At 35.9% G+C, this 22,998-nt stretch overlaps 3 protein-coding genes across 16 annotated transcripts; 1 reads left to right on the top strand and 2 right to left on the bottom strand.

Moving 5' to 3' along the window:
• Window positions 1–188: 188 nt before the first annotated feature.
• Window positions 189–8,737, bottom strand: LOC127257887 (soluble inorganic pyrophosphatase-like). 14 transcript variants are annotated; one of them, XM_051284405.1, is made up of 11 exons: window positions 4,497–4,796; window positions 3,806–3,990; window positions 2,789–3,113; window positions 2,275–2,393; window positions 2,142–2,170; window positions 1,624–1,689; window positions 1,371–1,478; window positions 1,216–1,281; window positions 679–799; window positions 516–597; window positions 189–427 (listed from the first exon to the last, which is right to left on the bottom strand). In XM_051284405.1, the coding sequence occupies exons 4-11, from the start codon at window positions 2,384–2,386 to the stop codon at window positions 385–387; spliced, it is 627 nt and encodes a 208-aa protein (XP_051140362.1). In that variant the 5' UTR covers window positions 2,387–2,393; window positions 2,789–3,113; window positions 3,806–3,990; window positions 4,497–4,796; the 3' UTR covers window positions 189–384. The 14 variants fall into 14 exon arrangements, with proteins under 14 accessions (XP_051140362.1, XP_051140363.1, XP_051140356.1 ...); XM_051284406.1 differs by lacking the exons at window positions 3,806–3,990; window positions 4,497–4,796 and having other exon boundaries at window positions 2,704–2,800; XM_051284399.1 differs by lacking the exons at window positions 189–427; window positions 516–597; window positions 679–799; ... (3 more) ...; window positions 2,142–2,170; window positions 2,275–2,393 and adding exons at window positions 4,073–4,126; window positions 5,636–7,612; window positions 7,684–8,163; window positions 8,362–8,737 and having other exon boundaries at window positions 2,790–3,113; window positions 4,497–4,561; window positions 4,694–4,801.
• Window positions 8,738–11,876: 3,139 nt separating this feature from the next.
• LOC127257976 (calcium-dependent protein kinase SK5-like) lies at window positions 11,877–15,629 on the top strand. Its single transcript, XM_051284588.1, has 7 exons — window positions 11,877–12,743; window positions 13,575–13,718; window positions 13,814–13,966; window positions 14,052–14,167; window positions 14,613–14,780; window positions 14,869–15,093; window positions 15,169–15,629. Exons 1-7 carry the CDS (start codon window positions 12,110–12,112, stop codon window positions 15,325–15,327), a joined length of 1,599 nt encoding a protein of 532 aa, XP_051140545.1. The 5' UTR covers window positions 11,877–12,109; the 3' UTR covers window positions 15,328–15,629.
• On the bottom strand, window positions 15,582–17,349 carry LOC127257977 (AAA-ATPase At3g28580-like). Its single transcript, XM_051284589.1, has one exon. The coding sequence runs from the start codon at window positions 17,287–17,289 to the stop codon at window positions 15,724–15,726; it is 1,566 nt and encodes a 521-aa protein (XP_051140546.1). The 5' UTR covers window positions 17,290–17,349; the 3' UTR covers window positions 15,582–15,723.
• Between the last annotated feature and the right edge of the window lie 5,649 nt (window positions 17,350–22,998).

A 22,998-nucleotide genomic window follows, 5' to 3' on the forward strand; every position in this document is an offset into this window, starting at 1 on the left:
ATGCCCTCAACCTCAACATTGAAACGTAGACACCTAGATATACTCAGCCGTGCCGTGCAATCAAATAGCTGATACGATACATTCATTCGCTAAGTCCTCACGTGCGCCTTCCTTCAACAACTTCAAGAACAAGAAACTTGGAGAGTGAAATGGCTTAGATACAAGGAGAGCAGATTCACAAAACACGGTTAAACACAATGTAACTTAGATCTTATTCCTCGATGAATCTTCCCATTCACTTCTAGTTTCAGAGTTCGTCGAAGAACTTATTTGTCTAATCAAACATGATAAAAGCATCATTAATCTTCCCAGCATAAGGGTTCAAGGATTATACAGACATCCTTAATAAAGACATACATATAGACATCCTTTATAATAGAGCTACTACTGCCTCAAGCTTTCAACAATGTAGGAAGCATACAGATCCCTGAAAATGCAACACAGCCAAGCTCATTTCTCCAAAATTTTCGACAGGAAATGAAAGATTTTTAGGTCAGATAAATGTTGCAACTTACATGGAGTACTTGATTGCGTTGATTGCAGCTTCAGCTGGTAGGAAGTCTTCGACTGCCACGGATTTGTTCTCGTTCTTTTTATCTATTCAATGTGAGTCAAGGGAATTGCAATAAAATAGTAACAGTTAGTTATATAAGACGGGGAGAATGAGTGGAAGGATACAATCCTCGAAGAAGCGGCGGATTTCAGCTAGTCGATGGGGTGGGAGATCATTGATGTCCTTATAGTGACGGAACTCGGGGTCGTCATTACATACTGCAATTATTTTGTCATCCTTCTCGCCCTGTAGAAATACCGAATTCGAAAACTGAGGTCAAGATTTAAAACTTCACAACACCCAAATTTCTTATATTAAGAGTTGTTAAACAAGCAAGCTTGAGTATTTGTTGTTCGACCTCTAGTTCAATTCGTTTATTTTTATAAACGAATCGAGTCGAGCTATGAGTTGGATCGAGCTTGTCTTGCAAGCTACCAGATTTGTTTGACAGCTATACTCATATATAAAGCATTAGTGTGTTTGATTATGTTTTGAATTTGAATTTTTCGACTTAAAAAGAATTACATCCGAAACCCCCAAAATGCATCCAAACGCACCCCTAGTTTTCAAGATTTTCAGAGATAGAATCAAATGCAGCAAAGACGTATATCGTAGGACATACCATAGCTACAAATATTATGAGAAGTGCGCGTGGTAAGTACCTGATCTATCATGGGCATTAATCCAATTGCACGTGCCCGAAGATAAGCACCAGGAAGAACCGGTTCCTGCAGGCAAGAATCGAAGGAGAATCAAGAAAATGAAATTAAGTTCATGTGGAGAGTTAAGCAAATCATATTGTGCCGGCAGGAGTGACCTGCATCAGGACAAGAACATCCATCGGATCACTGTCTTCACAGATTGTCCGCGGAATGAAACCATAGTTGTGCGGATATACCACCGATGAGTAGAGAACCCTATCTACCTGTTGAACAACGCCATATCAATAAAAACACCAATGTGGTCTAAAAACTTTGTCGATCTTAAAAAAAAAAAAAAAAAAAGGAAAACTGAGGAGATGCAAACAATCATTCTACGTAAATCCAAATGAAGGAACGGTATTTGCTCACTTTGATTAGACCAGTTTCCTTGTCAAGCTCATATTTCACTTTGCTTCCCTTTCCAATTTCAATCACCTGCCAAGTTATCTCATAGATCAAGATGCTGCCCATCGACTCGTGTCCTTATTGAACTATGCTCGAAAGAAATCAAATTTAACGCAGAAATATACGCTTTCGCCGCAAAAACAGACAAATGGAAAGATACAAGAGGTGCGCCGTAAAAAAGAAAATTTCTTCGATGTCATTAGTTATGGATTCTCTCCGTTGAGACAATATTTCAAAAAGCGCTAAGAATTGTACCTAGAAAGAATGATCGAGCTCTGTTTACATACACTTTCATAAATTTTAGCACTAATCATTTACAGTTACATTATAATAAAAGCATACTATCCTTAGAATTTTTCAACACTTCTATCTAAGCAGAGCTGATTTGAGGAATTCCTCAAGTTCGATTATTTCGAGCAGACCAACACAAGATAGCTTATATCTACCAATGTCTGCAATATGCATTGAGAAAAAATACTCACACAGTTGAAGATCGATGGCGCCCCCGGTCCTGCATAAACATCAAGCTCAGTATACAAATATTCAAGAAATTGATACAATTTCACCATGGAAAACACCATAAACTGACGTCTTAGGCTTATGAAAAACTCTTACCAATTTCTAAGTCATGCCAAGGATGAGCAGCCACAGATCTTCGTGCCATGGAAGAAAGTATTCTTTCATTGAGGGCAACACGAACAGTCCCTTGTGTACTCTTGTTAGCCATATTCAAACTGTTTTGGCAGAAACATGATCAGACAACCTTCTTATTTTTCTAATTTAATTTTCAATCAAACGAGCGAAGAACGTGTTAGATATAACAGTAACTACGAATCTACGATAACTGAAGTGATGACTGCAAATTGTTAAAGATCAGCAATCAATCCGCCATGGAACAAGCAGCAAATTCAAAACAGAGTTTTAACAAACAAATTACATACAGGATCGAGCGATGAGCAGTGAATGAAAAAATAAAAGGCAATGGAATTAAAAATTTCAAAATCAAGCAAAAACCTAGATTGTTACTGCAAATAACAAACAAACCTCGCAGAAAAAATCTATCGAGAACGGAATGTATATGAAATCTGCACAAGTAACGAAGAAATCAATTATGAGAGTTGGTACTTACAGTTACAGCGAGAGGGATTTGAGAGGTGGGAGAAGGAGCGAGGGAGAAAAAGAGGTGTGAGAGTAGAGAGGACAGGCACAGTACGGGCGTCAACATCTGACGTCGGATTCTCTGCTTTCTTCAGCATCCAACGATGTGTAAGGCGCCACGGATGAAAGGGTATCTTTTTAGGTATGGAGCGAGAAAAGGAGGGGTCGGTGGCGGTAACCAGATTGATTCAGGGTGGGGTCCGCCAACCGCCATGGCCATGGCCACCAGAATATACCTGAAAGAGAAAATGGGTGGGGCGACTCTGCTTTTCAGATGCTGATTCTGCACATCAACACTGTACGAACATGAATTATTGAGCCATAGCATAAAGAAGACGCTGGTGTTTTACTTCGCAAAACTTCTATCAATTTCCCCAAAAAAAAAAAAAAAAAAAAACTATGAAAATGATATACTTGTGCATTAGTAAAATGTAAGAGAAGTTTTTTTTTTGAATAAATTAATTACATAAATAATTAAATATTATATTTATAAATCAGTACTAATATTTAAAGACATAAATAAATATATACTTTGATGAAAGGAATAAATATTCTTTTCATAGTATAAATTATTATATAAATATACGATAAAAGCCAAGAAAACCTATGCTGCCCACCACCATATGAATTTCTTTTTATCTCAAGTTGAAATCTAAAATAAAAAATATACTATATACTAAAAAAAAAAACAAAGCATATATTATCAATATCTTTTTATCTGATAAATAGTTGAAATTTATGTATAATATTTTATTTTTATTACTTTGAAATTTTTAAAAAAATGATATGTATCTAATAAATTTTTATTTTATTTATAAATTTATATTTATCATATATATATTTAATTTGAGTTATATATAATTCTATTATTTGCCAAACTTATTCTATACACCTTATTGAAGTATAATTTGTAAAATAATTCACACATATATATACATGTACTCCCTCCGTTCGCAGATAAAAGGCAGATCAAGAGCTGGATGTTCACCTGAGCACGATAGTCGGCAGAGCTCCGTCGGCCGTTGGTATTTCTAGACGATGACGGCAGCTCCAAGGTATACTCCCGCCTCTTCCAAGAGGATTCGACGCATGTCAAGAAAGGTTCTACCATGGAACTAGTGATTCTGCTTTCCCGATCACCTGGAGAGCTTTCTTCCTTATATATCCTCCGTCCTGTGGGTCGAATAAAAGTGGCAAGTGAGAAATTACTTCTAAAGTGACAAGGTTATGATTAAAATCCGTGCATTCGACTAACCCGCGTAAAATTTGCAACAAGTTTTTTTAAGCTTGAAAGACCGCTGCTACTATGCTGATTATAACACGATATATATTAATATAACATAAATAGAATAAATGAATGGACAAAATATGACAGTAGACCACACAACACTACTATAACTGATCTTGTTTGGGCTACTAGATTTATGTTCTTTATCTCCTGTGGTAGAACTTAATACAAATATAAAATAGAACAAAAGACAACACATGCTAACAATATATAAAGTATGTGTTGTCTAAATTGTTAGCATATGTTGTCTATTCTATTTTCATGCGCTAATAGGCATCAATCGGCAATCAGCACCCTAGTCATTTTCGGAAGTAAAAGTCTCATTTGAACAACAACCAGCTTTTCAGGCTAATTATAGATGAAGCTGCAAATGAAAGCCTAATTAACAAACCTGAGATTCCAGCACCTTAGTTTTAAGCTTCCAAAGAGCTGACATAATTCCAATTTCATCCTTCACTGTCAAGAAAGCTCGATTAGCTTATAAAATTTTCATGGGAACACTTGTAATAATTTTGGGAGTTCATTCCCAGACATCATTTTTCAAAAGATCTTTCCGCAGAAAATCCAATTGTTCTTCCATTTCATTACATGCTCTTTTGAAGAATGGCTTCTTGTCTTCTAATTCTTTCGTAAGTGCAGAACATTGAAGCTGAGAAGATTGAGAACATCGATAGTAGCTTTAGCAGCAGTGAAATACTGCAGTAAATAACAATAACACATTTTCAGGTCAAAAGCAAGGTAAAGAAACTAGAATGAATTCTCAAAAACATATCATACGAACTGATTGTTCTGTAACCAAGAGCATCCTTCCAATTTCAGACATTCAGATGTCGGGAAACTGATAAATCAATGAATTTTAACAAGAAGACACTTTGAAGAAATAGATCATTAGCAGGATGCATCCACAGATGAAAATTATAAGCCACAGGATCAATACATTTTTATGCCTTTTCTTCTAAAAGTTTTCATAAAAAACTTATTTGAAAATACATCTGCAACAGCGCACCATTTTAAAAGTTCAGTTCATTAATGTTCATCGACAATTATAAATACAAGGGACAATTTATACAGAAACAGAACAATGCATTTGAACTGCACCAGGAAGCAAAATAACAAGAAAGCAATTGTCATTCAAGATGTCCAATCAGAACAAATTCACAACCGAACATCTTAGAAACCGACAAAGCAAACCATGAAGAACATCAAATTTTGGAAACAGAACTTCACAATACGAGATTCACCAAAACAATGATGAGGTCCATATTTATCAAAGTCTGCAAATTTAACAGACAAGCCAATATAAATCACTACCCAAAAACCAAGAATAATAAAATGAAAATGGGAGGCAAGAAGACAAACAAATTCAGAAAAATTATTCAATCTTTATCCAGGGGGATGATCAGTTAATCCACAAAATTACTTTCTCATTCACCTATTGGGGTCTATCAGAAAGCCTAACCTACTATGTTCATGCATAATTGAAGCCCATAGATTTAAAGAAAGGGAAGACGAAGATTGAAGAGAACTTACAATCCCTAAAACTACAACAAAACCTCTTTACAAGTCGACTTGTTGTGCCCAATGCCCTTGCATCTACTGCAGTGCAGTTGGCGTCTCCCGGCATCTCGTGATCCGCCTCTCTTGCTGGTAGGGCGGCCAGGAGGGCGGCGCGTTGGAGGAGGGTTTACAGTCACTGTCATTGCCGCCTGAGAACTGCCGCTCTGCCATTGACCATCTAAATCCAGAACAGGATGTACTGATTCCGAATAAGTTATTCTGTAGCAGTCTGTTGTGAAGTATCTTGAGCAATAATCATAGGGATCCCGACCAAGACATCCAATAACAGCAATGGCATGGCAACAAGGTACGCTCGTAAGCTGCCAGTTCTTGCAAGTACAATCATAGTTATCAACATCAACAGATTCTACTGTATCCCCACGAACTTCAAACCGGTTCCCACCAGAGATCAACACCTGAAGAGTCCTGACTTTGAGGTTTTCCTTCTCTAGCTTTCCTTCCATAGATGGGGTTAACCTGGTCAACCATTCATTGGACTCTGCTCGCCGAGTATAAATCAGTTCCATGATCTTACACCGAATAGTGTCGACCAATTGGGTTATGGGCAATTCGTGCGCATCCGACACCCAGCTGTAGAACAACTCACCAAAATTCGAAGTCATGTGGTTATATCTTGCACCTTGGAAGAATGCATTTGCCCAATGCATAGGCTCGCTACTCATTATCCAATCATATGCATAGATGGAAATATGTTTTATGCTTTCCACACACCTTTCGAAGCCTTCAGACGTAGTGGCATATGCTGCGCTGTAGAAATCTTCGACCATGAGACGTTTCACTTCATGAGAAAACTGCCCTGTCAGATCTCTCATCAGCTGCTCAGATAGGTACCGCAGGCAGAAGCCATGATAAACCTCCTCATCCCGGAAAACCTCAGCAATTGATTGTCGTAGTCCCTTCTCTCTATCAGCCACAAAAGTTATTCCCCTACACATCGAAAGTGCAGCCTTGAGTTGCTGTAAGAACCACCGCCAGTTGTCGTCAGACTCATCATCTACAATTGCAAAAGCCACAGGGAAAACTCCATCTTCCCCATCAGCAGCAGTGGCCGCCAGTAGAGAGCCTTGATACTTCGACTTTAAGAATATGCTATCCAAGAAAAGCAATGGACGACATCCTTGTTCAAAACCGTAAAGTGAACCATGAAAGGCGACAAACAAGCGATGGAAACTCGAGTCTTCTTTTGTCGAGAAAGTGGCAAAGCTTCCCGGGTTTGTTTCCACTATCTTCTCACAGAAAAACGGAAGCTGACCATATGCCTCCTTGTAAGACCCCTGAAGCTGCTCCTTCGCAATCTCTTTGCCCCTCCACGCCTGAAAGTAGTTTAATTGGACTCCATATTCTTGCTTGATGTCATTAACAATGTCCTTCGGTTTGTAATTCGGGAAAACTTTTAGCTTCTCCTTGACGATGCTGGCAACCCAGCTTCTTGTGGCTTGATACCCCGTCGTCACCACAGAGCCTTCACATGTGTGAGTCGAGTTCATTTTCTTGATGCAAATCAGAGGAGTAGTCGACAGCCTTGACGCATGGATCCTCCAGGGACACCCATCCGCTTTGCATTTAACAGTTACTCGGTGGCTGTCATTCTTCTTGTACTTGAACGCAAACTGATGAGCAATGGCATACTTTCGTAACGCCTCCCGAAATTCGTGCACACTGTTGAATCGTTGACCCACACCTGTGATATTGTTCTGCCATTGCTGTGCAGCTTTCGTCTGCTTCTCATCGTAGGAGGTGGAAAAGGGGATTGGTAAGGGCATTTCAATTGGAGCATCGATTTGGGAGACTGCATCATTGTTGGTATCGCCAACCACATCAAAGGCTGAATCGAGGAGAAGATGGGGCTGGTTTATATCATCCACAATATTGTCGATCATAGTTGGGGAAGCAGGCGCCCCCGATTGAGACAATGTCGTCCTACTTGACCTGCAAGAATGAAATTAAATTCCCAAATATGCATTTTGATGCGTGTACAATGCCACAGTGGAAATATATACCTGCTTCCAGGCATGTGGGATCCATCATCAGGGGCAGCAACTTCTTCAGACACGACATATACCTCGGCACAATCTGAATTGTCGTGGAACTTGATCATACGTTTGAGGTCTTTGTCATTGGAGATGGTGATGAGAGTCTTCTTGTTCCCTGGAAGGAAATACTTGATTGTGATGGTTTCCTGGTTAAAATTAAACATCTCAGAGACCTCCAACTTGAAAACTTTAAACTCCATTTTGTTATCAATTTCCATAGCATGAGCATCGCCGCCATTGTAGGTGACTAAACCATCTGCATTGGTCTTGAATTCACCTCCCGACTGACATATGGCTATCACTTTTTTCCCATCCATTTTATCTAATTCGAAAGGAACAAACATCAGAATCCGAACTCATTTGCAGGAAGATCAATGCAAGCAATGCTTAATCACCAAACTGATCTCTGTTCCCAAACCTTCAATTAATCAGTACATCCAAAAACCCCTAGTACGGATAAAAGTAAAATAAACATGATTGATCAGAGCTTTCGAGTTTAATCACTCCGCCGTCGTGCGAGTTCTGGAATTAATTGCCAACGAAACACAGCGTATAGAAGCGAAATTCATAAAAATATGATCCGAACCGACACAAACCCTAAAAAAATTTTATAAAAAAAAACAAAACAAAACGCGATGAACTTACCTTCCGGCATAAATTGAACCTCGGGAGCCTTCGTGGTCGATCTGGAGTGAGCAATCGAAGAAACAATCGTTCGATTTTTCGGAGTGCACAAGGAATTTCCCAAAACACAGACGGATTAGTCCAGCAGCAGAAGCGAAGTGGTAGGTGGGGTGTACGAGAAGAACCAAGAATTAATTGATGATTTGGAAAGGTAAGTGAAAGAAGTTCGTCTTCCTATTGTGGAAACATGACTATGAAACAGTTGGGTGCTTTCATTCTTTCTTTCTAACATCAGCATCAGAATCAGTATCCGCATCAACGTCAAGATCCTTCTTCCTTCCCCAATTGTTTTTCACGCCTGCCTCTTCGTTCACCTATTTCAGTCTATGTTTTGCTTTATCCGACTTGGGAATCTGCGCTAAAACGTTTTCTTATTTTTTATTTTTTTTAATTCACACTTAATAATAATATTTTATTTATTAATTTATATTTTCGACCATAACATTTTATATATAAATTAATACCTCGCATTGGACACTACAATCGACAATATACACTAGAAAAAATCTTTTGGAGATAAATGCAAGTTCATTTTAATATGTCAATTATTGACCAGAAATGTACTAATTCATTCAAAATTAAAATTCAATATTTATTTTTTTATAATACCCTTGTTGTTATTGGATTGCCTTTTATGCCATATCTTTAAGTTTCAAGTGATTCATATACTTGATTTGCCTAATATGACATATTTCGATGAATTTAGTTTGTCGACTAATAAGTTTAATTTACCTAAAATTTATTCGAAAAATAACAGCTTCAGTTTTTTACGTTGAAAAAAATTTTTGACTAAGACTCGAATTATTCAATTCATTTAAAAAATTATATCGGACTCACTTTTATAGAGATTGTAAATTGAATATGTAAAAAGGAAAGTAAATAGATGAAAAACAACACAATTGGAAGACGAATTAGGAAATTGGAATACGATATTGATATATAAAGTGTATGAATTTAAATAGTTGAAATGAAAATTGACTGAAGAATGTAAATAAGCAAAATAAAATAAAGGAAGGAAAATAATAGGAAAACTTGTGTTTGATAGTGGTTCTTATCTCTCTTCCAACCCTCCTCCATCATTTCAATTAATATCATTCCGGCGGCAGATTTCTACGTCAAAAAAAAAATAATAATAATAATATTATTTGATATTCATTAAACTTCTTTATTTGAATTAAATTTGAAAAAAAAATAAAAAGTTAATATTTGATATAATGTTATACTAAAGAAATAGTATATTTTATGTAATATTATTTAAAAATCGAATAATATCAAATGAGTGAAAATGAATAAAATAAACAAAATCTAAATTTTTCATCTTGTATGTTTGGGGCGGGGATAACAATCCGTATAAAAACGCGGCCTTAGTCCCGAATTCAGTAAAACCTGATGGGCTCAATCCATCTCATTTCAGCATTTAGTGTGGAAGCTAAGATAAGAATTCTTGATCCAAATAGATGAGATGAAGATGAAGATCCATTTCCAAGATGTGTTGAGAATTTATGGATATGGAATGTAATTAAGGCTCAATTCAAAGTATATAGACATGACATGAATGATGATATGACCTGACTCACACTCATTCCTCATTTATTTACACTTACAATAGTAGTAATAATAATGGCATCACCAAGCTTATCTAAGCTTTCATTACATCCATTCTAATAATTGTCCAAACCTTTTTACACCTTCTACCAATTTAAAATTGTTGGGAGACATTTGTTCCGGAATAAATAAATTAATGATGCATTTCTTTAACAATTTTAATTTATAGATGAAACGATCATTATGTGCATCCTACATATATCATAGCTTTAAATTTTAAAAAAATTTGATAAAAATATAATAAAAAATAAAAATAATACCATCTTTGTCATCCAAGTCGATTTCATTTTATTAAATTAAAAAGGGTATGAGAAAATATGTTTTTACAGAAATATTAGTTGACCCCAATGAAATTATTACAATTTGATGTAATTTTACTTTTTTGGGATTTTATTTATTTTTTGTAAAAAAAAATTGTATTAATTCTTTATGCCTATTCCTTTATACTTCGAACCTAAAGTGTTTCGTTATTATTTTATGGGAAAAAATTATTTTTGTCTCAATATAATCAAAATTATCAATTTTGGTCATAATATAAAAATCTTATCAATTTTGTTCCCAATATAACCAAAATTCATCATTCTTGATTCAAATATAAAATTTTTATCAATTTTAGTCCCAATATAACCAAAACTTTGTCTCAATATAATCAAAATTATCAATTTTGGTCATAATATAAAAATCTTATCAATTTTGTTCCTAATATAACCAAAATTCATCATTCTTGATTCAAATATAAAATTTTTATCAATTTTAGTCCCAATATAACCAAAACTTTGTCTCAATATAATCAAATCTTATATTTTTTTTTATCCCACCGTCAACAAATCGACGAAAAAAACTGACATTAACTTGCAAGATTATACAATTTCTTCGAATATAAATATAAGGTTTGATTTCTTTTCATGTCAATATTTTCCGTCGGTTTGTTGACGGTGGGACAAAAAAAGATAAGGTTTGATTATATTGGGACAAAAAATAATGAGTTTTGGTTATATTGAGACTAAAATTGATAAAAATTTTATATTGAGACAAAAAATATGAGTTTTTGGTTATATTGAGACAAAAAATATGAATTTTTGGTTATATTGAGATGATGAATTTTTGTTATATAGAGACTTAATAAAATTTTTATATTGTAATCAAAATTGATGAATTTTGCCTAAAAAATGATTTTTTTCCTTATTTTATTTGAGTGTTCATTTTCATTAATAAAATTATCTTCGTCTTTTTATGCAAATTCTAAATGGGAACTATTACAGTTGGAATAAATTAATCCAAACCCCTAATTAAGTAATTAAGGTAGTCAAAGATTAACAGATTTCAAGTTGCATAAATGGCTGCTCATCTCCATCTCCAGCAATGCATTGACGAAGACGATGGCTGATCCTTACCCAGACAAGAGAGAGAAAGAAAGAGAGAGAGAGAGAGAGAGAGAGAGGTAGCAGCATTTGTCAAATTAGTTGAACCGTTCTCGGTCAACGCCTCCATTTCATAGTTTGTCCGAAATTACATTCATTGACCTGGTCTCTCCTGTTCTTCATGATATTATATCTTAGTTTCACCTAACCATAATTAATTTATATTACAACCCTAAAAGCTAAAACCTTTTTGTAACACAACTCTATCCATAAATCAAGAATTGAAGATTAGATATGAAAGAGATGTTTCTACACAGTCATATTATGGATACTTACATTATTACCTTTCTATCTTCCAATTATTGGTAACTCCCCCAAATTATTACCACACCAAATCCAAATCTACACAAGAAAAAGATTACCTTTTTTATTTTATTTTTAAAATTTTACGAGTTTTTCTAATAGGCCTAGTTTGGCCCATTGTAGAATTTCAAGAAAATGATGAACACGTGAAGCAAGGAATATTGTCCATCCCCAAACGAAGAACAACGCAGAAAAAGTGCGACGAAGAAAATCAGGGAAAAAGGATAGATAAATAAATAAAATGAGAAAGAGAGAGAGTGAATCTAGATAGAGAAAATCCAAGAATCAAAATCGATTTCGCACTTCTTTCTGCTCTCTCCCCCTCAAATCAAAGTTCCCTTTTGTTGAAGAATCAAGATTTGTACTGTAATCACCTCACCATGTCATCGTCAACTCCGCCGCCGTCGCACGACCACCACCCCTCCGGCGAGAATCAGAATCAAGTTCAGAAACCCCAATCAGAGATCAAAAAGCCGACCTTTATCCCACCCCACCCCCAAAAACCCACATGGGTCCTCCCCTACCGAACCCCTTCTCTCAAAAGCCTTTACGCCATAGGTAAGAAGCTCGGACAAGGTCAATTCGGGATTACTTTTCTCTGCACCGAGAAATCCAGCGGCATTCCTTACGCCTGCAAATCTATACCCAAGAAGAAACTGATCTGCAAGGAGGATTACGAGGATGTGTGGAGGGAGATTCAGATAATGCACCATTTGTCTGAGCATCCTAATGTGGTAAGAATAAAAGGGACTTATGAGGATGCTTTGTTTGTTCACATAGTCATGGAGTTATGCGCCGGCGGGGAGCTTTTTGATCGGATTGTTCAGAAGGGTCATTACAGTGAAAAAGAAGCTGCTAAGCTGATCAAGACCATTGTTGGTGTGGTGGAAGCTTGTCATTCTTTGGGGGTTATGCATAGGGATTTGAAGCCTGAGAATTTCTTGTTTATTGGTAATGATGAAGATGCTGCTCTCAAGACTATTGATTTTGGGCTCTCTGTGTTCTACAAGCCAGGTTTGGTTCAAACATTTTTTGCTTTGATTGAAACAGGAAAGAGTTTTTTTTGAGTCTTGATGTTTGTTTTGAATTGGTTTTTGGTGTTAATCTCACTTTCTTGCTGGGATTTTGGGTGTTTGTGAATTGTGATTGTGAAATTAGTTTGTAAGAAATCATCTTTTTGGTTATATTAAGAATGTCTCGATTGCTTTGCTGTTCTTCTTATCGGTGTTAGGAATGTAATTGTAGAAAAATATGAAAATTGAGAATGTAAGAAAATGAGAATTAATTCATCTGTTCGGTAAAATGGATAACATAAAGGCAATATGGATGAAAGGATTAAAAGGAGACAATGGATCGGTAAGAGGGTTTTAACTGAGTGGAAATTCATGGAGAAATTTGGTGTGTTTACTCAAACAAACACTAGAAATTGAAAGATTTCTACTTATTTGTCTCCATTTCACTGTACCAAATGCACTCTTAAGTTTCGATTGGTTATTTCATCAGGGGAGATATAATTTTTGTGTGTTGGACTAGATACATTAATTCTATCTGCATATACATTGCTGCCCTGCATCTGAACCTGATGATGCATCGATCCTCTTGTCAAAATTCATGGTATAATCGTGAACTCTTATGGTCATCTGAAAAGGGATTCTTCGCTAACATAGTGCACGTTCTTGATTTGATATCTATTTTCTAGATATGTTCTTATTAGCTGCATCTTTCGTGGGCATTTTCCGTATCTTTCTTTTTCTCAAAATCAATCCGTCTAAGTTCTGTTTTTTGTAAGTAACTTAGCTGATACATGTTGTGGGACGAATTATGTTAGACTTGTCATATTTGCAGATGAAACTTTTTGTGACGTTGTCGGAAGTCCTTATTATGTTGCACCGGAGGTGCTGCGCAAGCATTATGGGCACGAGTCAGACGTATGGAGTGCAGGAGTCATATTATACATTTTACTTAGCGGCGTTCCGCCTTTCTGGGCCGGTATTTTTTAAATTTGTGTATATATTCCCTCGTTTTTAATTTGTATTGGACTCTTGATACGTTCTAAGATCTATGTTCCTTTCTTTTGACTCCAGAAACTGAGATGGGAATTTTCCGTCAGATATTAAGAGGAAAGTTGGATTTTGAATCTGAACCGTGGCCTGGGATTTCAGACGGTGCCAAGGATTTGATCCGAAAGATGCTCGACAGAAATCCAAAGACAAGAGTTACTGCTCACGAAGTTCTTTGTAAGAAGCTTATACATAATGACATTTTGTTATTCCCATTGGAAGAATTTATTCTTTCCGTTTCCTAAATGCTTCTTTCGATCAGGTCATCCATGGATTGTCGACGACACAATGACCCCTGACAAGCCTCTCGATTCTGCTGTTTTATCGCGGCTCAAACACTTCTCTGCAATGAACAAACTCAAAAAGATGGCTTTACGTGTAAGGCTTTAATCGCTGCTTCAAGATTTAATTTTTTCTTCCCATTAGCAATCAACATTAAGCATCTCAGTAAATACTATAGATTTAATCATCCAAAACTAGAAAACGAGACGAGACATTGAGTATGCCGGTTTTTTTCACTATCCATTTGTAAGTGATGTTTATTTCCCGATCTTGTTTCTAGCTAACGCTTAGTTTAAATTTTTTTTTAGATTACTTTTGTTTGTCTGAATTTGGCTTGGGTGTGTTTCTTTTCGATCTCTACACAGTTTTTTACTATTTGGACTTTACATTTCGGTAGAATTGCACTTACAAAGTTCTTAAATTTTTGTCCGGCATAGATTGAATCGATGATGGGTTATTAGTGATCTAAAGCTTTCTGACATGTTGCTAATTTATGCTAATGCTTTTTTCTATTCTTACATTGATGTCTATTTGTTTTCAGGTCATTGCGGAGGGATTATCCGAAGAGGAAATCGGCGGTTTGAAAGAGTTGTTCAAAATGATCGACACGGACAACAGTGGAACCATCACATTCGATGAACTCAAAGAGGGTTTAAGGCGAGTAGGCTCGGAGCTGATGGAGTCCGAAATAAGAGATCTGATGGACGCTGTAAGAAACTTCGATGTCTTAGCTCACACAAATATCTTATTGCTTCCCCGATAAATCCCAGCTCTTTACCAAAATCTTTCCTGTCCAGGCCGACATAGACAACAGCGGAACGATCGATTATGGCGAGTTTCTTGCAGCTACAGTGCACTTGAACAAGTTAGAAAGAGAGGAGAATCTCGTCTCGGCATTCTCGTTCTTCGATAAAGACGGCAGCGGTTATATAACCATCGACGAGCTTCAACAGGCCTGCAAGGAGTTCGGTCTTAGTGAGCTTAATCTTGATGAGATGATCAGAGAGATCGATCAAGATAACGTAAGTTGTATTTCTTGTCTCGATTGTTCGTTTTGAACGAATGTTTGGATTTCGATTTTTGTTTTTTTTGGACAGGATGGGCAGATTGATTACGGAGAATTTGCTGCAATGATGAGGAAAGGGAATGGAGGCGGAGCAATCGGGAGGAGAACGATGAGGAAAACTATAAACTTAGGACAAGCCTTTGGGCTCGGGGCGATTAAGGAAGGGGCGATTAAGGAAGACGTCGAATGAGTCGAAAATGAACACTATGAACACTAATTGGATCGAAACCTTCTAATCATCTAATTTATTTGAAGTTTGGTAATTTTACTACATCTCTGTTTTCTTGGATCCTCGTTCTTTTTGAATTTTCGATCTTATGGTTTTGGTCGGTTGTTGCAAGAAACAAATCTGGTGGCGAGGAAGGGAGTCGAGTAGTCGGGTGTAAAGGTTAGGACATACGGAAATAGACCGAGGGAATCGTACGTTGTGGGCGGCGTAAAATATGTATAGATGATGGATATTGATGAGTGCGAAAATCATTGGTTTTTCAACTCTTGGGTATTGGCAGCCGGCGTCGTACATCCAATGTTAGCTTTCGGATACTAATATTTAGACAATGTAATAAAATTTCTGATTCGAATGAGCCTAGATAACTCCATTTTCTTCGACTCCATTGGCGACATTACTTTGATCAGATTCAACGCCATTTTCGTTGTTCTTATCGTCTTTATCGGAATTCTTTTCTTCTTTTTCTTTCTTTTCTTCTTTTTCTTTCTCGGCCTTCAATCGAGCTTCTTCCTTGGCATCTTCCAGGGCAGTGATCAATCTCTTCAGACAGGTTTCTTTATCTTCACCGGCGGCTTTAGGCATCAGATTCTCGGCGACATCGGCCGGGGTCATCTTCGTTTCCTCGAGCTGCTGTCTCACCGTGGCGAAAAGCTCGTGTGATTCCATGTCCAAATAATTCTTGGCAAGAACCTTAAACCCCTTGAAAGTGCAGTACGAGAGTTCGATGTGCTTGTCCATCCTCCCTCGCCGAATTAGAGCCGGATCGAGCTTCTCGACATGATTGGTCGTGAAGACTATGATTCTTTCTTTTCCACAAGCTGACCAGAGGCCGTCGATGAAGTTTAGCAGCCCCGATAATGTGACCTGGCTTGGTTTCTCCTTCTCCATTTTCTTGACTGAATCCTTAATCTTCTCGACGTCTTTATTCTTCCCGTCTTTGTCTTTGTCTTTGTCCTCGTCTTCTTCTTTCTTGCTCTCCCTCTGCCCTGTTAGGTCTAGAGAGCAATCGATGTCCTCAATCACGACCACGGATTTTCCGGCCGTGTCGATCAGAAGCTTTCTTAGCTCAGTGTTGTCTTTGACTGACGTCAGCTCCAAATCATAAACATCGTAATTGAGAAGATTAGCCATGGCGGCGATCATGGTGGATTTTCCCGTTCCGGGCGGGCCGTACAGAAGGTACCCACGTTTCCAGGCCTTGCCAATTTTAGCGTAATAGTCTTTCGATTTGGAGAAATTAATGAGATCGTCGATGAGCTCCTGCTTCTTGTACGGATCCATTGCAAGAGAATCGAAGGTCGCAGGATGTTCGAACAGCACGTGGCTCCAGAGGCGGCGTCCGTACCATCCGCCGTCGGATTTAATGTTGGTGTAGAGCTTGCGGCGGCGCTCCTTGACGGCGATGGCTTTACCTTCGTCGAGCACGTGCTTTAAATAGAGTTTGGTGACGGCGTCGCGGTGGCGCCGGTGGAACGTCAGCCCGAATTCGCGGCGGTCGTCCTCCCTAGGGTAAAACGAAATCGATTGACGATTGGGGGAAATTTTGTAGGAGGACCACCAGAGGCGGACGCCGTTGAAGTCGTCGGTGACCTCCTCGGACTCGGCCATGGTGAGTACGACGTCGGAGTCGGTGTCGTGGACGACGTTGGCCTTGAGGCGCCTGGCTTGGCTGGCGGAATTGGCGTTGAGGTAGCGCTGGATGGCGGCGTAGGCGGCGCTGCGCTCGAAGCCGTCGCCGTCGTACTCGGAGAAGGTGATGTGGATGTAGGGGTAGAAGAAGTTGAGAAGCTTCTGGAAGTAGGGTTTGAGGGGGTCGACGAGTTCGTGGGGGAAGTAGTTTCGGAACATGGTGTAGGCGAACATGAGGCCGCCGATGGCGGAGGCCACCTGCGCTGCCACCTCCCCCATCATCGCCGCCGTCATATCTTAATCGGATTTTAATTTTATTGCAGCGGAGAGGGAGGAGAAGACGCCCCTCTGATATGATGAATGATATATATATACTTTGTCCCAAGTCATCGTAGTTTTACCAAAATATATTTTAGTTTTTAAAAAGTAATCTCCTTGTCCCAGATCAGAAGGGTATTTGAAAGTCATACGTTAAATTAAAAAATACCCCGTCCGTCCCATGGAATAAGGGCTTATTATAGTAGACACTAGTAAAATATAATTAATAAGTAATTAAAAAATGTATTAGTAAAAATAATTATTATTTAATAAAAATAATTATAAATTAAGATTAAAATAAATAAATAATTTAATTAAAATTAAAAAAATTTATAAAATTTAAAATTTAAAATGCGATGAAAGTGCATAATTATATTTTTAAAAATAAAAAAGACAAATTACGTGGGATCGGACTGACAAAAATAAAAAATAAAAACAAATTATATAGGAATAAAGAAATAACAGTATTTTATTAATTTAATATAATTTAATTTTTTTAAAATTTAATTTACATATTACAAGGTTCGATGGAGTTACCGGGTCATGAGTTAATCAATATGACCCTGACTAAGCAATTTCAGTATTTGTGTGTGTCTTGGCGGGCAAGATTACTGAGTGACAGTGACATTCCTCGAATGCAAGTGGCGGTTGTTAGAGTGTGGACAAGTGTAATAATAAATAAATAAATAATAGGAAGAAAAGTGTAATTGGCATTTCATAATAAATAAATAAATAAATAAATAATAGGAAGAAAAGTGTAATTGGCATTTCTGCTTGTGCTTATTAACTAGGAAGGTACAGAGAAAGAGAAAGGTGACGAGGAGGATGATGATGATGATGGTGTTTTTGGTTTTAGGATCCATAAAAGTCCGTGTGAACATCCACACCACAGAGTACTCTGTCTGAATCTACAGAGGTTCTGACAGATCCTTTTTTCAATGAAAATTTCTACATGTGTTTTACACAGTCCTTTCGTTTCCATCCATAGTAATATCTTTATTCTCTTTTTCATAAAAAAAAATTGTTTACGTAAGAATTTAGATAAAATATTATTAATAAATAATTAAAAAATATATATTTTTTAAAATAATTAAGATATTTAGAATGAAAATATGACTTAAAAAGAATAATATTAGTATTATATTGATAATAGTGGGTAAAAATATTTTAAAAAAATCAAAATGTCTTTATTCTATGTAATTATTGTGAAAAAGTGAGAATAATTATATAAAAAACAAGGAGAACTAATTACCAAAAATAGAAATAAGACTGTTGTTTTGGGATTGGCTAAAATAATAAAATGAAACTATTGTTTTAAGATAAAAGTAATATATTAGTAAAAGTAATCATAAATTATAAAATTAAAAATATAATTTAAAGTGTATAATTTTATTTTTTTTTTAAAAAAAGATATTATATGGAATGAAAGAAATATTTTTTGAGTAGATTAAAAAATAATATTATACTATTAATTAGTGAAAGTGTAAGATCATTTTAATATTTTTATCGATACAAAAGAATTGAATATTTTTTTGTAAAAATTATTAGTATTTTGTTATTTATGTTGGACTACTTTTACTATAATATAAAAAATATACTCTTAAATAAAATAAATAAAAATAGTAAAAACAAAGTAAATATTTTTTTATGTTTTCTACGGAGGACGATCAAACTATTATTGAACAAACAAAACATTTAGGATTTATTCACCTAATATTTTTTTTGGATGGTACAATTCTTATAATATTATAAAAAATAAAAAATATATATATAATATGATTATGGTTTGATTATTGGAATTTAAGGTTTTGCTTTTTATAATTCAAACTATCTGTTGATGTATTTTTTTTAACAAATAACAAGTAAAATTTAAAGAAATTGTACAATACATAAATATTCTAGAAATTAAATGCTAAAATATTGGAAATTTAAAGTGGGAATCCCCGAATCTGACATTGCTTTTGTTGAAGTTGATTGAAGATAAGGTGTCAGTTGCAAATTCTAATTCTTAAATACTCTTCAGAAACGGTACTGAAAACCGTCGCTCGAACGGTTATGACGCTTCTTTTTCAACCGTACTAACCCCTCTCCTGCTGACACGTGCCCTCAGCCGACCGAATTATTTCTCTCACTCACTTTCATCAGTGTCCGACCTCCATACCAACCGATCTGCCTATCCAACAACGAATCGGCCGACTCTTTGGACAGACCGCAAACCTTTCGCCTTTTTGGCTCGACCGCAAACCTTCCGTCCTTTTTTTGGACCGACCGCAGTCCTTCCGCCTTGTTGGTCCGACCGCAAACCTTCCGATTTACCAATCACCCGACTTATTGGTCCAGCCGCAAACTTCCCGACTTACAGACCACCCGACTTGTTGGTCCAGTCGCAAATCTCCCGACTTATAGACCATCCGACTTGTTGGCCCAACCACAAACTTCCCGACTTACAGACCACCTGACTTGTTGCTCCAGCCGCAAATCTCTCGACTTATAGACCATCCGACTTGTTGGTCCAGCCGCAAACTTCCCGACTTACAGACCACCCGACTTGTTGGTCCAGCCGTAAACCTCCCGACTTATAGACCATCCGACTTGTTGGTCCTTCCGACCTGCGGATCTTCCGACTTGCGGACCTTCCGACTTGCAGTTTCTTTAGAAACACGTCTATTTTACCTGATTTTCTCACAATATCCCTCGATCAGTCCAACCAACCCAATCGTTAGCCCATATTTTCTTTTTAATTTGAGCTTTTTAACTTAATTATAAATTTCATACGTAACAAATAAAAAAACAAAAAAAACTTTATAGTAAATAAAGACTAGAAAGTTGACGGAAACTGAACATAGCTAGCATAGCATCATCATCCTATCACTATGCCCAAACGATGGCAAAACTCCAAGCCGACACTAATTCTTTATTTGCTTTTCTCTTTTTTCTATCAAGATACAATTGGATTTTAATTTATTTTATTTTATTTTTGTTATGAAAAAACAAAAATGAGTCAAATTGTACTGATTATGGTTGCAAACTATGCAGATTACAAAATAATCAGTCTCCGGATAAAACAATCTTCATATCAATTGTGTAATTGAATACTATAAAAAGTAGAAAATCGAGCAATTTAATCGGCCACTCATTTACATAATATTATTATTATTATTATTATTATTATTATTCTTCGATACAAATTTTTACAGACTATCAATTTCATTCTATCAATCAGCCACTCAATCAGTCGTATAAGTATTGTTAAATATATATTATATTAATTAAATTATTCAATCAGTCGTACAAGTATCGTTATATATATATTATATTAATATAAATTATGTGATATCTCACTATTTATTATATATTGTGTTTGTATATACGCTATGTTGATACTTTAGCACTCAATAGTAAAATTTTTGTTGTTAGTTATTGAGAATCGTGAAATTTTTTTAAATAAAATAATTTTTATTATTTTTTAAATTATCTTTATTTAAAATATTTTGTTTGAAAATATAATATATATATATATGTTTTTAAAAAATATGAAACTATATAGTATTAATTAAAAATGGTTTGAGCCCACTTTAATTAGTTGGACCTATAGGTCAAAATGGTTACAAAACAGTCTGGATCGCATTCTTTTTTTTTTCTAAATATATATATATATGCTTAAATACCTATATTTAATAATATGCACATAAATCTGTAAAATACATATTTTATTTATTTATTAAGATAACGGAGTATTTTTTTTTTATAGAAAAAAGCCCAAGCTGAATAAAAATACATGCTGTTCTTGATTCACTCATTTTCACATTATTCTTCAACTATGAAATTTCCATTTGGGTTTGTTCTATTGTACTTGCTAATTTTCTTTCAAATATGATCGATCGATACTGATAAAATTAAATAAATAAGATTGGATATTGATTTAGAAGATAATTAATTAAGTAGGTATGAATAATTAATTAATTCATCGTCTTCTTCCTCTTGAATGTGGTGATGGTTTTGAGCAAGAATAGCTTCTTCATCGTCTTCACCACCGATTCCTGCACTAGTAGCAGCTTCTCCTTTTTCTTCTTCTTCTTCGCCGGAATCATCGCCATCAAGTTGTTGCTATTTTGTAAACGATCCACCTGACGCCGACAACTACCAAATCCTTCCAGTTCTGTAATCCGGCGAGGATCCGACGAGAACGACGACGAGGAACCGCCGGCGCCGGCGCCGCTGATGGTTTCCACAGGTGAAGAACAAGAAGAAGAAGAATAAGCAGCCATGGCTGCTGCTGATCCTGCTCCTCCTTCTTCAAATTGACTAGGGTTTTCAGTGTAATTGAAATCCTCCCACAGCAAATCCATCTTCTGCTCGCTTTCCGATTCCTCCTCCTCGCCGACTTTCATGAACAGAACTTGACCTTCCACCTGCGAGAAACTCCTTGTGAAAAGCTTGCTTCTTTTGCAGCTTTCATGTTCCGCCGACGGCAGAAATCCTGATCCTGATCTTGACGCCGCCGTCCAGAGAGGCGGCAGCACTGTCAGATGGACGGCGGCGGCGGCCGCCGTCATAATGGGGAAGCTGAACTCTTCTGTTATCATCCCTGCAATTTTAATTAAATTACCAAAGAACTGATCAAATGATCGATTTGTCTGTATAAAGATCCATGGGAGAAAGAATTGAAGATCAGAAATAATTTGCAGTGGCAGGTTCGATAGAATTTATTTAAATTTATTTATTTAGATGTTGGGTGTAGAGCTGGGAATTAATTAGGGTGGGCTAATAATTTTGGTGGAGGAAGATGAGCTGGAAATTGTCTATCCATTAGCCCCGGATTGCCCGGTCACATTTGTCTTTGTATTCTTAATTAGTTCATTCTTACACTACTTAATTGAAATTATATATTGATGTAATAAATACGGCCGCAGACTTTCAAATCATAAGATAATAAGTTATAATATAATATACTAATATATTATAAATATATTAAAATATATATTCATCATCTCTATAATATATGTTGTTGATCCAATCAAATCAGCGGCTACACAGTATATATTACTATTGATTCAGATTATGTAATGACACTTTATATTTTATGTAGTATTAATTCAATTGGTATGAGAGCTACATATCACCCAATTCTTGTCTCTCATTGTCATATTTATTGTTTATTGTCTATTGCTAGAGAAGAAGAAAATAAAAAGAAGATATTTTTTCTATTAAATATTATTATATCATGAATTAATTACAAATATATTTGTGGAGGTGCCTTGTGTGGCCTGCCTAATCAATATCAATTCAAATATTGGTGAGTACTTAATTATGGAATATCGTTATAATTATAATTGGGCCCCTGGCTAATCGACACGTGGCAATGTGTGTGTGTGTGTGTATATTTCATCTTCCCTCCTTAGATATGCCAATGATAATATAAAATGTGTACATGTACGTATGTGTCGGCATTGATTAGACAAGTAATTCCATTACATTGGCTTCATTTATTTTAAAATCTTAAAAATAATATAAAATTGAGTATTTAAAATAGTATTTTATAAAAAAAAATAATTTAAAAATATTATTAATAAATATTCATTTCATCCACCTCATTTATTTTTTTTTTTGTTTTATTTTTCATTAAATTTATCTTATTAAGAACAAAATCAGCACTAAATGTTATCATTGTTTTAATATTTATTT

The sequence above is a fragment of the Andrographis paniculata genome, unplaced genomic scaffold (genome assembly GCF_009805555.1).
Source record: "Andrographis paniculata isolate CXL003 unplaced genomic scaffold, ASM980555v1 Contig59END, whole genome shotgun sequence".
Classification (NCBI taxonomy): Eukaryota; Viridiplantae; Streptophyta; class Magnoliopsida; order Lamiales; family Acanthaceae; genus Andrographis; species Andrographis paniculata.

What these genes read in the sequence shown, in the direction of transcription:
- LOC127257887 (XM_051284402.1), bottom strand. Translation starts at nt 8,060, where the DNA reads ATGTTTGTTCCTTTCGAATTAGATAAAATGGATGGGAAAAAAGTGATA. An exon ending in TCCCACATGCCTGGAAGCAG is followed by an intron (nt 7,613 to 7,683) that starts GTATATATTTCC and finishes TCATTCTTGCAG; the next exon opens with GTCAAGTAGGACGACATTGT.
- LOC127257977 (XM_051284589.1), bottom strand. Translation starts at nt 17,289, where the DNA reads ATGACGGCGGCGATGATGGGGGAGGTGGCAGCGCAGGTGGCCTCCGCC.
- LOC127257976 (XM_051284588.1), top strand. Translation starts at nt 12,110, where the DNA reads ATGTCATCGTCAACTCCGCCGCCGTCGCACGACCACCACCCCTCCGGC. An exon ending in CTCTGTGTTCTACAAGCCAG is followed by an intron (nt 12,744 to 13,574) that starts GTTTGGTTCAAA and finishes TCATATTTGCAG; the next exon opens with ATGAAACTTTTTGTGACGTT. An exon ending in GAGAGATCGATCAAGATAAC is followed by an intron (nt 15,094 to 15,168) that starts GTAAGTTGTATT and finishes TTTTTTGGACAG; the next exon opens with GATGGGCAGATTGATTACGG.